This window comes from Falco rusticolus, chromosome 12, assembly GCF_015220075.1.
Source record: "Falco rusticolus isolate bFalRus1 chromosome 12, bFalRus1.pri, whole genome shotgun sequence".
NCBI classification, from domain to species: Eukaryota; Metazoa; Chordata; class Aves; order Falconiformes; family Falconidae; genus Falco; species Falco rusticolus.
The window spans coordinates 33,376,105-33,388,222 of NC_051198.1; the positions used below are offsets into that span (position 1 = coordinate 33,376,105).

The 12,118-nt window shown below is 53.4% G+C and overlaps 1 protein-coding gene and 1 long non-coding RNA gene across 3 annotated transcripts; both read right to left on the reverse strand.

Annotated features, from left to right (window-relative positions):
• Positions 1 to 202: 202 nt before the first annotated feature.
• Positions 203 to 3,319, reverse strand: LOC119155900. The gene is made up of 3 exons (XR_005106906.1): positions 3,259 to 3,319; positions 2,864 to 3,023; positions 203 to 2,559 (listed from the first exon to the last, which is right to left on the reverse strand). It is a non-coding gene; the product is annotated as an uncharacterized LOC119155900 (long non-coding RNA).
• A 471-nt stretch (positions 3,320 to 3,790) lies between these two features.
• Positions 3,791 to 10,208, reverse strand: LOC119156032 (ribosome-binding protein 1-like). Of its 2 annotated transcripts, XM_037405298.1 has the most exons (6): positions 9,888 to 10,204; positions 6,462 to 6,869; positions 5,768 to 5,916; positions 5,421 to 5,543; positions 4,257 to 4,409; positions 3,791 to 3,920 (listed from the first exon to the last, which is right to left on the reverse strand). In XM_037405298.1, exons 2-6 carry the CDS (start codon positions 6,847 to 6,849, stop codon positions 3,798 to 3,800), a joined length of 936 nt encoding a protein of 311 aa, XP_037261195.1. In that variant the 5' UTR covers positions 6,850 to 6,869; positions 9,888 to 10,204; the 3' UTR covers positions 3,791 to 3,797. The 2 variants fall into 2 exon arrangements, with proteins under 2 accessions (XP_037261195.1, XP_037261196.1); XM_037405299.1 differs by lacking the exon at positions 5,421 to 5,543 and having other exon boundaries at positions 9,888 to 10,208.
• Positions 10,209 to 12,118: the final 1,910 nt, after the last annotated feature.

Sequence of the window (12,118 nt, forward strand, 5' to 3'; positions counted from 1 at the left end):
ATTTCACTCCAGTGGATCCTTTAGCTTTGACATTAGGAAAAGATAACAAGAGCAATAAAACATTGAAAAAATGTTGCTCTGCCTGTAACATAGGGCAGAGGTGTCTAAAATTAACCCATGAAAATATAGAAGAAGATTTTGAAAGGTTAACTGCACCTAGGTTGCAAGTTACACATGAAAATAATAGTGACATGGAATCAGAAACAGTAGGGGAACAGACCCTACACCTGCTCCTGTTTCTAAAAGAACCAGGAGTTGACAACCATCAATACTGAAAGATCTTCTGAAATCAGCGATTCAAGCCTCTTTGCAGAAGGCAGCAGGGAATGATGGTCCAATGTTTATAAAAGTACCATTTTCCATTACTGATTTGAATAATTGGAAAATAGCAGCTGGAAATTTGATCCAGAAAAGGTGGCAAGTGCATTTGAAATGATGATTAAAACACAAAACCCAGATTGGCAAGATACAGATGCAATATTGCACATATTATTTGACAGTACAGAAAGATACAAGATTCGAAGGGCAGTACTACATTTCCCTTTGACAGATCCCCATGGAACCCTAATGACTGAGATGATAGAAAATTGATAAGATGATATCAAAATTTTATATTATTTGGAATACATAATGCCACCCCAAAAGCTGTCAATATGAAATAAAGCAAGATAAGAAAGAGTCCCAAACAAATTTCTTAAATCGATTATAGGAAGCAACAAGGAAATATACCACTCTAGATGTTGAATCAGAAAAAGGAAAAGGGCATTTGGCTACTCTGTTTATTGGGCACACATCAAATGGTATTAAGTGGAAACTACAAAAACTCCAAGGAATAGAGGCGAGAGATATTCGAAAAATATTAGATGTTGCATAGACGGTATGTCAAAATAGGGATCACCAAAGAAACACACTAATATTAAGTTGATAGCAGCCTTAGAGAGCTTTTGTCTTAAGTGGTTAAGCCACATTTTTGTTTTTGTCATGTACTATTTCTTGTTCTATCCAACTTATTCAACATGTGGTAACTCAAATGCAATCTGCAACAATGGTGAATGCAAAAGGTTAAAAAAAATCATACGATCTATACACCATCTAGTTGGCCAACAGTTATAGATACTATCTAGGATTCTTTCATTTTTATTTTAACTTTTACTATATCAATATAAGGTTTAAAGACTATAGATAATTTTAGATATTTTAGGCTGTTTATAAGTATCAACAACTCACAAGATAAGCCATAAGGTGGGAAGGAAGGCAATAAAGATTTGCACAAGAGCTTACAATAAAGGAAATCTTTGCTGCAAAAGCAAAAAAGGAAAAGCTGAAAAATGGAAAGATCACATCACTTTGCTGCACCTGCTGCTGCGGGGCTCCTCCTACCAGGGGCTCTACGAGGGTGATGGCCACCCCGATACACTCAACAGCTTGCTCCAGCCTAGTTTGCAATCCTGGTAAAATCCAGGTGTTCCCTCTTTTTTGGAGGCTTTCCAAAGGCAAAAGGTGTCGGGCCAGGCATGCTGCTGACATGACAGTGCTGTCACTGGCCGTCTTTGCTTCATGAGGTTCTCCCCATGATTCACAAAGTCCAGGAAGAGAAACTGAAGGCTAATGGTGGCTGCGGGGAAAAGCTCTGCTCACCGGGTTTGTCCCTCCGGTGCGGGGAGATGGACCTGCCAGAGCCCGGGGTACTTGCCGGATATGCAGCCTACGCACGTACAACAGGGCTGGGGGATGCAGCAGCAGCAGGGCTTGTAAATGAGTGTGTGGGGTCTCAGCTGCCACGCAAGGGGCTGGGGCCACCACCTGCCGGGGACACACAGCCCTCTGGCCACGTGCGACACTCCACCAGCTCCTGTCCCGCAAGGGACTGCAGGCAGTGATGGAGGGGTGTCACCGAGCCACCCACCGAATCTGGGGAGGCGGGGGTGGTCCTTCTCATGGCTCACCGTGACCCCCCGAAGGTGCTCAGCCCATTTCTGCAATGAGCACTGACGAGCTCAGCACTGATGGGTGCCCCACGTTCTGGGAGCGGCAGCCCTTGCTTGCTCAGCAGAGCCCCAGAGAGCTCGGTGCCTCTGGACAAGGGTGGGAGGCAGGTCTGGAGGGGGGTGGGGGGTGGGGGGCTCTCAGCTTGCCGTTCCCTCAGCCAGAATTCAGCAGGACCCCTTTTTCTTGCCTGATCAGAGACAGGTCACGCACATACCCCACAGCCCAAGTGTGATTTGCACATCCCTTCTCCATCATGACCCCAAAAGCTGCAGTGCTGGGGGGACAGGACACGTGTCTACCCAGTCCTGCCTGCGTGGAGTCTGGTGTGTCTAACATAGAGGTTGAGCACACACTGACATCTCTAGGAACAAAACGGAGGCGGGTCTGGCCTTCATCCCCCTTCCTGGCCTTGGTTCTTCACACACCCCAGAGGCATCAAGTACTTTGGGGGCCTTTTCCCCCCACCAGCTCCTCAAATCCCGCTGATGTCAGTGCCGGGCTCAGCAGCTTTATTGGGAGGAGGCAGGCACCGAGCTGTGACGTGGTCTCTGCCATTTCCTAAGAAACCAACTTGAAAGAAAAAAAAAAAATTAAAAAAAAAAAGAAAAAAAGAAAAAAATAGGGGAAAAAAGGGTGGGTATGTGTGGATTTTCAAAAGGAAAGCCACAACAAGGGGCGAGCAGAAGGCTGGAGAGCATACCCTTGGGCAGTACCCAAGGACCACCACCACACAGGACCCACAGGGACAGAATTTCAGGGGTGCACTGAGGTTCAAGCGAGCAGGAGCAGCCTGTGCTGGGCTGGCATGGCTGTGCTGCTGTGCCCTGTCCCCATGGCAGGGGACCTCAGGTGCACCGTCAGCGTGAAAACTCACGTGGCTGGAAGGGAAGGCTTCTCTCCTTTGTGTATCTTGCAGAAAAAACAGAGGGGATGGCTTTTTGCAGCACAGCAAGCAAGGTGGGGAATAGAGGATCTGCTCCTGGCCACAGCAGGGTCCTTCTTCACTGACCCCAAGCACCTGGCTGGCTTGCAAACTTCATAAAAAATTAATAAATAATAACCGGGAAAATGAAGCAAGGATAAGCTCTTTTCACTACATCATTTTAATTGCATTGACACCCAGAAATACACAAAAGGATACGTGCCAAGAGCCACCCATCAAAGAGAGGCTTCCTTCCATGGTGGGTCTCACTTTCACACTTCTTTCACTCCAACAAGCAAAAAAAAAAAAAGGCAAAAGAAAAAAATAATAGGAAAAAATAATCGCACCAGTTGGTGGACAAGCACAGTCTTCCCTTTTCACAGATTTGTGGGCTCTGCCTGCCCCGACGTGGCTGCGTCAGCTCCCTGGGGAACAAACGGTTGGTTGTACAAAACAGTATGAAGATTTTATTATAAACATATGCCTGCACTGTTTACTGGTAGGGGGTTTTGTATTTTTATTTTTCAATAATAAACATATTATATATTATATAATATATAATAATAAAAATGTTATTAAAACTACTTTCAAAACTAGGTTTTAGGTCACTAATGGCTTGTAACTTCTATGTAACATCAGCACAGGTGACCCCAAAGCAGAGAGGGTTTCCCCTGCCCTTCCACTTGGGAAAAGCATCCTTGTTTCCCCTGCCAGGCCGCCAAAAGCCATTTGGCAATCTCTTCCTCACTCCCTCCTCTACCTCCAGCTAGCTGGGGCGTCTGTAGAAGCACCCTCCAGAAAGGGGGTGGCCAAGCCTGATGGACAGCCCCCCCCAGGGCTTGCCAGAGGGCGGCCCCAGGCTCTGCCCCCACCCCCAGCCCTAGTCTTACTTGCTCTCCATCTGACTTCTGATCTGGCAGAAGGCATCGCTCAGGATGGAGTTCTCCTGCTGCAGGCGAGCCAGCTGCGTGTCGGGGCCATTCTCCAGCTGCTCCTGCAGGGTGCGGATCTAGGGAGAGACCAACAGGGGTTAATGCCGCCGCTGCCAGCCCCTCAGCTCTCCCCTGAGGAGCCCACTCCATGGGCAAGAGGGACGGGCAAGGAAGCCACAGCGAGGTGTCTGCTGATGCTGACAGCCCCTGCGGCTGCTGCATCCCGTGAGGATGCTCCCACATCCCTCTTCTAGCGTGAGCACCACGGCTCAGGAGCACTGCGGGGCTCTCGCCCCTCCCCGAGGCTCTGGCCCCCTCGTCCACCTCGGTCTTCTCCAAAAGACCAGGCAGCTGCCACCGAGGGCCAGCCGGCAGCCAGCGGAGGAAGCTGCAGAGCACCGCGTGGGGCTCACCTTGCCCTGCAGCTGCTGCGTTTCGCTGACATGGTCCTGGTAGCTGGCCTGCACGCGTGCCTGCACCGCTGCCATCTCCTGCTCGCGGGCCAGCAGCTGCTCCTTCAGCTTGCCCTCCACGGCCGTCGCCTTGGCCCGCTCGGCCGCCAGCTCCTTCGAGGAGAGAAGCCACCCGGTCAGTTTCAGCGCAGGAACTCCCCTGCTTTAAGGGGACTCGAAACAAGTGGCCTCCTGGCTCAGAAGACTTTAAGAAGTGTAACCCTTTCGGCGCTGCCCCCAGGCCCAGCTACACCCTTCCGCACTTACATTTCCTCCTGCATTAAGCTTTGGGCTCAGTGGCCACTGGATGCCACTGTTGTTCCACACTGGGCCAGCTAAGAGACAGGAGTGACAGCCTGGAATTTTATTCCCCTCCCCGGCCCCAGGATCAATATCATCACATCAAGTCTGGGGCAAAGCAGGAAAACAAAAAAAAGAAAACACCCCCACAAACCAAACACACCCCCCCTCCGCCCCCTGCCAAGGCAGGGGTGCTCTCTTGGCCGGCTGGGTGATGCCGTGCCGCTGCCCTGGGCTGCCTGCACAGGCCGGGGCTTAGCACAGCACTCAGTGCACAGGGTGGCTTCGCCCTCTCCTCTCCTGCCTGCAGGCAGATGGACCTGCTGCAGCAGGGTCCTGGCGGCTGCGGGGCAGGAGGTGCTGAGCACGACGCGCCGGGGGTCCCTTCTGACTTCAACACCCAACGAGAGGTGGAGGCAAGGGGCTGAGCCAGGCAAGGGGGCTGTAAAGAGCACCAGGCTCCTTAAAAAGGGACTGATCAACACCTTCTCAGCTCAGGGGCTCTGCCAAGAGATGAGAAGGGCTTTACTGTCCTCCGGAAAGCAGCAGAAAGCTGCAGTCTCTTACGGGCACGGCTTTAGCCCCCTCCAGCTGCGGCTGCCAACAGGGCACGTGCCTCCCCGGGCTGGATCAGGCCCAGGAGAGGAGCTCAGGTGGGCATCTCCTCCCCTTTTGGGGGAGAAAACAGCAAATGGATGAAGGGCCCAGAGAACCCCTGGGCTTCACCTCCAAGGGCGGGTAAGACGCGGGGAGAGGGAGGCACACGGCGAGCCGTGAGGCGCAGAGCCCGTGCCAGGGGTGCCGGGAGGGCTGCGCGGCACTTACCTGGCTCAGCTCCTCCACCTTGTTTCTGGCAGCGGCTGCAGCCTCCTGCTTGGTGGCGAGCTGCTTCTCCTTCTCCTCCAGCTGGCGTTTCAGGACAGTGACAGGGTCACCCTTCTGCTTGGCCTGCCGGCGCAGGGTGGCACATCAGCGGGGACCACCACCTCCGCATCCAACCCCTCCACCCCACACGCACAGGGTCCTGCCCTCTGCCCCAGGGAAAATTCAGCTCCTGTCTCTAAGGCTGCCCCTCGGGGGACAGCCTGCCCGAAAACGGGCTGCCTTCACCCCTCCGCACCCCCGGAGGCTTGGCCCAGCCCTGGTGGACACGGCGCTGCTGGCAGCCCTACCGCGTGCCAGGTGTCCTGGACGATGCCCGCTTTCTCCGTCAGGATCTCGATGAGCCGCTGGGCCTCCCCCTCGCCGAACACCGTGCTGCTGACAGTGGACACGAGCGTCTTGTAGGGCAGGTAGAGGGGCCCATCCGAGTCCGCAGGTGCTGGGGAGGAGAGAGGAGGGGTTGGGAGCGCTCGAGCCAACGGCAGGGCTGAGTAGCATCGCCTCAGTTGACTTCAACCCCATAACTGCCATTTCACGCCAGCAACCGCCCAGATGTCCACAGCCAAGTTTGATACCTCTCTAACTGAAAGCAACGTGACGAGCGCTGGGGACGGCGCTCACCACAGACAAGCGTTCCCTGAGCCAGCTGCCACCTCTGCCTGGCTCTGCTACTGCTCCTGCCGCCCTGCCACCGCCCTCCATCACACTGATCGATTCCAGACGGAGCTGGGCACGCTTTGCTAAAGCCAGGGAGCAGAGACGTGGTGGGCATCAGAAGCTGGACTCCATTGTGACACAGCCTCGCTGGGGGACTGTCGCTCCACGCAGCGGTGCCAGTGATGCAGAGCAGCAAGGTCGTCTCCTGCCTTTCACCAGGCAGGTTCGTTCCAGCTCTTTGCTAAGGGAACGAGATGACTCCAGCCCTTCTCCGATCCCTCTGCCGGCTTACCCGACGGGGATATATGCAGAGGAACTTGGCCTTACCTGGCTCGCTCTTCTTCTTGGATGCAGCCACCTTCTTGACAGGTCCATTATGCTTCTGCTCCTCATGGGCTGGAAGAACATTGCTTTTCTTTAGGGTGACAGAGCTGACCACTGGAGCACTTTGGTGCGCCTCTGGGACCTGTCCATTAGGTTTCTCTTGATTTTTCTTTCCTTTTCCTTTTTTCTCAACAGCTTCCTCTTTCTTCTTTTTCTCTTTTTCCTTCTGCTGAGTCTTCTTAAGCCCTTTGCCTTGCTTGGCCAAGGCTTCCTCAGAAGGACGGAGGACCTTCTCCATGAAGGTGAACACCAGGAAGATCCCGATGGCTGATACCACCATCAGACCTCCAAAGAGCACAACATTCAGCATCTGAGGGTCATAGACATCCATCCTGCCTTATTCTTCTGTGCCTGCAAGACACCACAACAACAGTTAGTGGGGAAAACAAAGAGGCGCAACAGCCTCTCTGTGAGCAGCGAGTTTCCCATGTCCATCTGTGTTGTGTGGGCAACCTGCTGACACCCCCCGCCCCCTCCCAGGTTTGCGCTCCTCCGCTGCGCTGCCTGCGCACGGTGCTCCAGCCACACCGCAGGGGCTGCTTGCGCTGGCTGCAGCAAGCTCCAGAAGAACCAAAGAGGGGGAAGAAAAAACCAGGGATGCAATCAGAGACAGCCACGAGCAAAGTGCCCATGCCATGTCCAATGGGACGCTTTTGCACGACCCTGGGCAATCCCTGCAGCCCTGCGGCAGTAAGAGAGCCCGTTTCCAGACTGCCTGGTGCAGTTTGGCCAAGACCTGGGCTCTCCCTGGGCCACCTGGCCTTATCTCTGCACCCAGGCGCAGGTGGAAGTGCATCCAGGGTCTCAGCTCTGGAACAGAACACCCCCCTGGAAGGGGAAAGCATGCACGGGAGAGCTTTCCCCAGCTTTGCAGCAGCCCTGGCCGCCTCCCTTTGCCAGCCGCACCCTGCGGCACTGCTGGCCTCTGCCCAGCCTGGCAGGGAGGACACGCAGTGACCACATCCCACTGGGTCGCTGCTCCCAGCCTCCAGTGACGAGAACCACCCCAGCAATGATGCTACAGACGCCACACAGAGAACCAAGACGCTACCATCTCCTTGCAATGCAAACACCAGGAAAAGGCCTAAGTTCAAGCCAACAAAGCGCAAAAGCATGGTCATTAACCATCTCATCTCCCCAGCAGATGCCCACAGGAAGAAACGAAACTTGCAAAGGGAGCACTGGATGTGGTGCTTCTCTTTCCACCTCTGCTGTTAACTGGCGGGCATCCGTTCCCACCCTCCTCTCCACGCTCAGGTTCTCCACCCATAACACACGGAGCCGCAGGGAGACTGTACTGCCTGGTCTGAGACCTGGCAGGCAGGGTGCAGCCCCACGCGGAGGAAGATGCTGCTGCCTCCACTCTTCTTAATCGCTAACCGAACCCCGTCCCGAGTCTGGAAGCCAGGCTCTTCCCCGCTGTCCCACTCGTGCGTTTCCCCCATGGGCATCACCTCCACGTGGCTCACAACCCCCCCGATGCTGCAGTCAGGCAGTTCATCTGCGCAGGGGCACTCCCCAGGAGGTGCCAGGCTGCGCTTTCTCGTGATCAATGCATCAAGCCCTCGGCTATCAGGAGTTCCCATCCCCGCGCTGAACTGTCAACATCATTGAATTTCCTCTTTAAGAGGTTGTGGGCTGGGGACGGAGGGAGTGGCTGGAAAGGGAGGAGGCAAAAATAAGAATAAAACTAAGGAGATCAGCACCTTTTCAAAACCTCAGTGCTCACAGGGAGAGACCTCAGAGCCTTTCCCTTTCTCACAGCCGACAGCGGCGAACTCACTCCCAGCCGAATCCGCACTGGTGCAGCGAGGGGGTGACAGGGCAATGAAAACGTCGCCTCCAACCCCCAGGGGGGTTGTTGAGGGCTGTTTCAACCAGCAGCCCAGCTCTCCCTGCCCGCCTCGCCAAGCATCCCAGACAAAGCAGCAGAGAGCCGGCAGGCGGGCAGGCTGCCAACGCCAGCTGGAACCAGCCTCCCCCCGGCAGGACCAACTTTCTACACCAGGGCACCGCGCGAGATCCCAGCTGATACTACAGGCATCGCTATCCCGGCCCGTCCCAGTCGTTTGGGATTTCAGCGGCCTCAGCCGGCTCCATCCCAGCACAGCTGGTGCCAGCCCCCTCCCTCCTGACAACGCAGCATCACTTTGGGATGGTCCCCATCGGGACAGAGGGATTACTCCTAACCTGCAGGGTGAAAAGGGATGGATTTCCTCTTCCTGGCAGGAAACAGAAACGAGGGTCCAGAGAACATGTACCCACGTCCTTCTGCTGGCTTTAGGGCCAGACCAATGTGCCCCGGAGCTGACCGGGGCGGAGCTGAGCGCCCTGCATTCCTCACCTGGCAACCCCAACAATGCGCTGGTACCAACAGAGCTGCTGACCTCACAGTGCCACCGCGTCAGACTTAGATCAAAATTCGCCACTCCAGCTTAGGGCAAGGGCATCACTGACTGCTGGCAAATGCTCTCCAGCCCCGTCAGCTGCTCCCGCCACCTCCCAAAGCAGCTGGATGCTGGATTGGCCTTTGGTTTTTGGTTGTGGATGGCTGGGTTTTTTGAGATACTAGTGAGAGATGAGAACTTCACAAGTGAAATGCCCTGTGATGCAGCTCAAATGAGCTCTGGCTAAAACTTACACCGTCTGACTGAATTTTAGAGGCACTAGAACTGTGCGCAGGACAAGAGCAGGTTTTGCAGTGTCTGTGACACCACAGCTGTGCCATGCAGAGCAGCACATCTGCACCATACAGGCTAGAAACCATTAGCTTCCTTCTAGAGCTGCTGCTGTGGCAGAGGACGTTCAAGCCTGTGTCTGTTGAAAGACACGATCTCAAACACCCTGTGCAACAGTAGGAATTAACAATGCGCTTGATCTAGAGATGTGGTTGTGATTACTCATTTCAAAAGGCATTGCATCTCCACGTGGAGAAGCAAAGTTCTGTTCAGCCTGTCAGACACCGTTAACCAAGGAGTAAACATCTTGCTGCAGCATTCAGAGATTTCATGCTCAGTCGGCCTGGCTTGTAGCCAGAGAGCGCCGACCCCCTTCAGTTCCTCCTGCTGCACTGGGCCAAAATCTTGCAGCCTGCAAGACAGACAGGATCGTTGTGCAGCAGTGCCAGCCTTCACACGACAGCTGGCCAGTGGACTGCAACTAGCCAGGGAGGCTGTGCTGCACAGGTGGAAGTTAAAAAAAAAAAAAAAAAAAAAAAGAAATCCTGAAGAAATTCAGCTTTTCTCCACATCAGACGGCTTGGGTTGGGCTCCCTGATCTCCAAAAAAAGAATCCATTGTTGATTCCTTGGAGCAGCAAAGCCTTTCTGGTCTCTACAGCCCAGATGCTCACTCTGATTCTTTCACCCACCTCTCCAGAGCCAGCGGGAGCCGAGTCAGCCATTGGAGCCTGCCTGCGTGTAGCTTCCTCACCCGCCATACCCAGGGTAGCCCTAGAAAGGAGAGATGCGCTCCTGAGAGAGCCTGCAGCGAAAAGGGGAACAGTCTGAGCACGGATGGAGTGAAAACGTTCTCCCCGGTATTTCTGCATTGCTATTTGGCGTGTAGCCAGATGTCTGCTCTGACACACGTCAGAGAAAACCATCCAAATGCCTAAGCTAAGGCAGGGCTTACCTGCTTGGTGACCCGATGGCCTCTTCTAATGTTACTACCAAGTACATTTGATCGATTACTAGCATGCTGGAATACCACATTGAGTGTTTTGCCTCTTTTTTTAGGCATCAAGCATGAATGCCAAGCAAATGGGCCAGAGGACCTGCCCCGAGCTTGCATTGCTGAGAAGCCAGGAGGCTCCCTGGTCGTAGCTTTTGAAGCAAGTCCCGTGTAGATGTCATGCAGTGCCACAACTCTACAGGCATTCCATGTTTTAACAGATCAGTTATGTAAAGCAACCACTCTAGGCAAGGGTTTCACTAACTGCAGGGAAGCTGTCTGGTAGGATAAAGCACATTTTGGAGATGTAGCTCGTATGTACAAATGACCCTCAACAAATCAAATCTAAGGATTTCTCTTGGTTTATTAATATTTGCATTGGTTGTCCAGCAGCCCAATACTGTCCCCAATGGATTAACGCTAAAGGTCTCCAAAAATGTTGGTCCAACGCTGCAAAGTGTCAATGTATCATGGGATGAAAGGGGGGAGGGGGTGGGGGTGTGAGAACAAACTGGTTCCTGTTCTTAATTTTCCGAGTTGTAAAAAGCAAAATTCAGTCAGTCTTTTTGAGGCTGCTGGTCAAATGGCCAAACTCAGAAACAGTTTCCCCTGTAACCACTTTATACAGAACTGAAAACCTGTAGTGAAAGTTAGGCTAAAACAACCTGTTGGCACAAAAACTGGGTTAAATTCTTAGTGCTAGCAGTTGCAGAGCAGTACTAATAAAGGCCAATCCTGAAGTGAAACAGACATAAAATAGACACACTTTTCTGGAGAAATAGTCCTAATCCACTCTTGTAAACTCACGGTGCAGTAATAATATTTAAAGGTTCACTTGTTCTAGAGGTTCAATGTTCTTGTTATGAAGTGCCTTGAGTTCTCCTTCAGCCTGAGGGATTCTATCAACTACTTTTCTGTTGACATAGTTTAATTTAGAACTACCTTCGTTTCTCTAATACACACTTACTAGCGGGTCAGATGTTTCTGAGGCTTCAGCAACTGCAGATGCTTCTATCAGAGCACTCCAGTTATGACCCCCTCTGGGACCTCAATAGAGCTACACAAATGCAACTATTGGAACAATATCGAAATTGGGTAACAAAAGGAATAAAGAGAGCTATCCCCAAAACAATAAATTGGTCAACATTATTTATAACTAGACAGAGGCCAACAAATCTGTATCAGAATTCCTGCCTTGCTGCCACAAGGGCTCAGAGCTGTGCCTGCCATGCTCCCAGGGCCCTCACAGAGTCCCTCCGGCTCCAGCCTCTGTCACGGCTGACTTTCCCCTTCATCCTGAATGTCATGGGGCTCCTGTTGCCTCCAGCCTGTCTGGCTCCTGCTGGATGGCATGCTGGCTGACCCCCCGAGGTCTCTGACGTCCCGGTGTGGCGACAGCAGCCTGTGCGGGTACACAAGGCTGCGTGCAGCCCCTCACCAGGGCCAGGCCACACCTGGCAATGCCCCAGCCCATGTCTCTGGTGGCAAGACCAAGACTCATGTCCCACCAGCCTGCAAGGCTGCGGGGACCACAACGGCAACCAACACCTTGCTGCGCCCACAGCCTGGAGCAGCACCTGGAGCGGCCTGCAGCCATGGGGCACGGCTGCATGGGCTCCGGCACCCAGGGCAGCCCACGCTGGGGGGGGGGGGGGGGTGCGCCCCCCAAGTGGCCTGAGCGCCACAGGCGCAGCGCAAGGTGCTGTCCCTAAAATGCAAATCCGTTCCCGGCGTGCAACAAGCCAATCTCATCCACGGAGACAAGACACTGTTTTATTACAGCTGCGTGAGTCTGGATGCCGGTAAACAAAGCTGGCGCAGCACACACAGTACTCGCATTACCACTACGTACAAAATCCTGCCGCGCTTGGGCAGGCCCGTATAGGCGATTGGCTATACATTTGCATATTGCATTACCTAACTTATTTG

Excerpts from the sequence above, each read along its gene's own strand:
- LOC119156032 (XM_037405298.1), bottom strand. The coding sequence starts at position 6,849 with ATGGATGTCTATGACCCTCAGATGCTGAATGTTGTGCTCTTTGGAGGT. Across the intron at positions 5,917-6,461 it reads CAAGAAGAAGAGCGAGCCAG|CACCTGCGGACTCGGATGGG; the intron begins GTAAGGCCAAGT and ends TCTCCTCCCCAG. Across the intron at positions 5,544-5,767 it reads TCCAGGACACCTGGCACGCG|GCCAAGCAGAAGGGTGACCC; the intron begins GTAGGGCTGCCA and ends CTGCGCCGGCAG.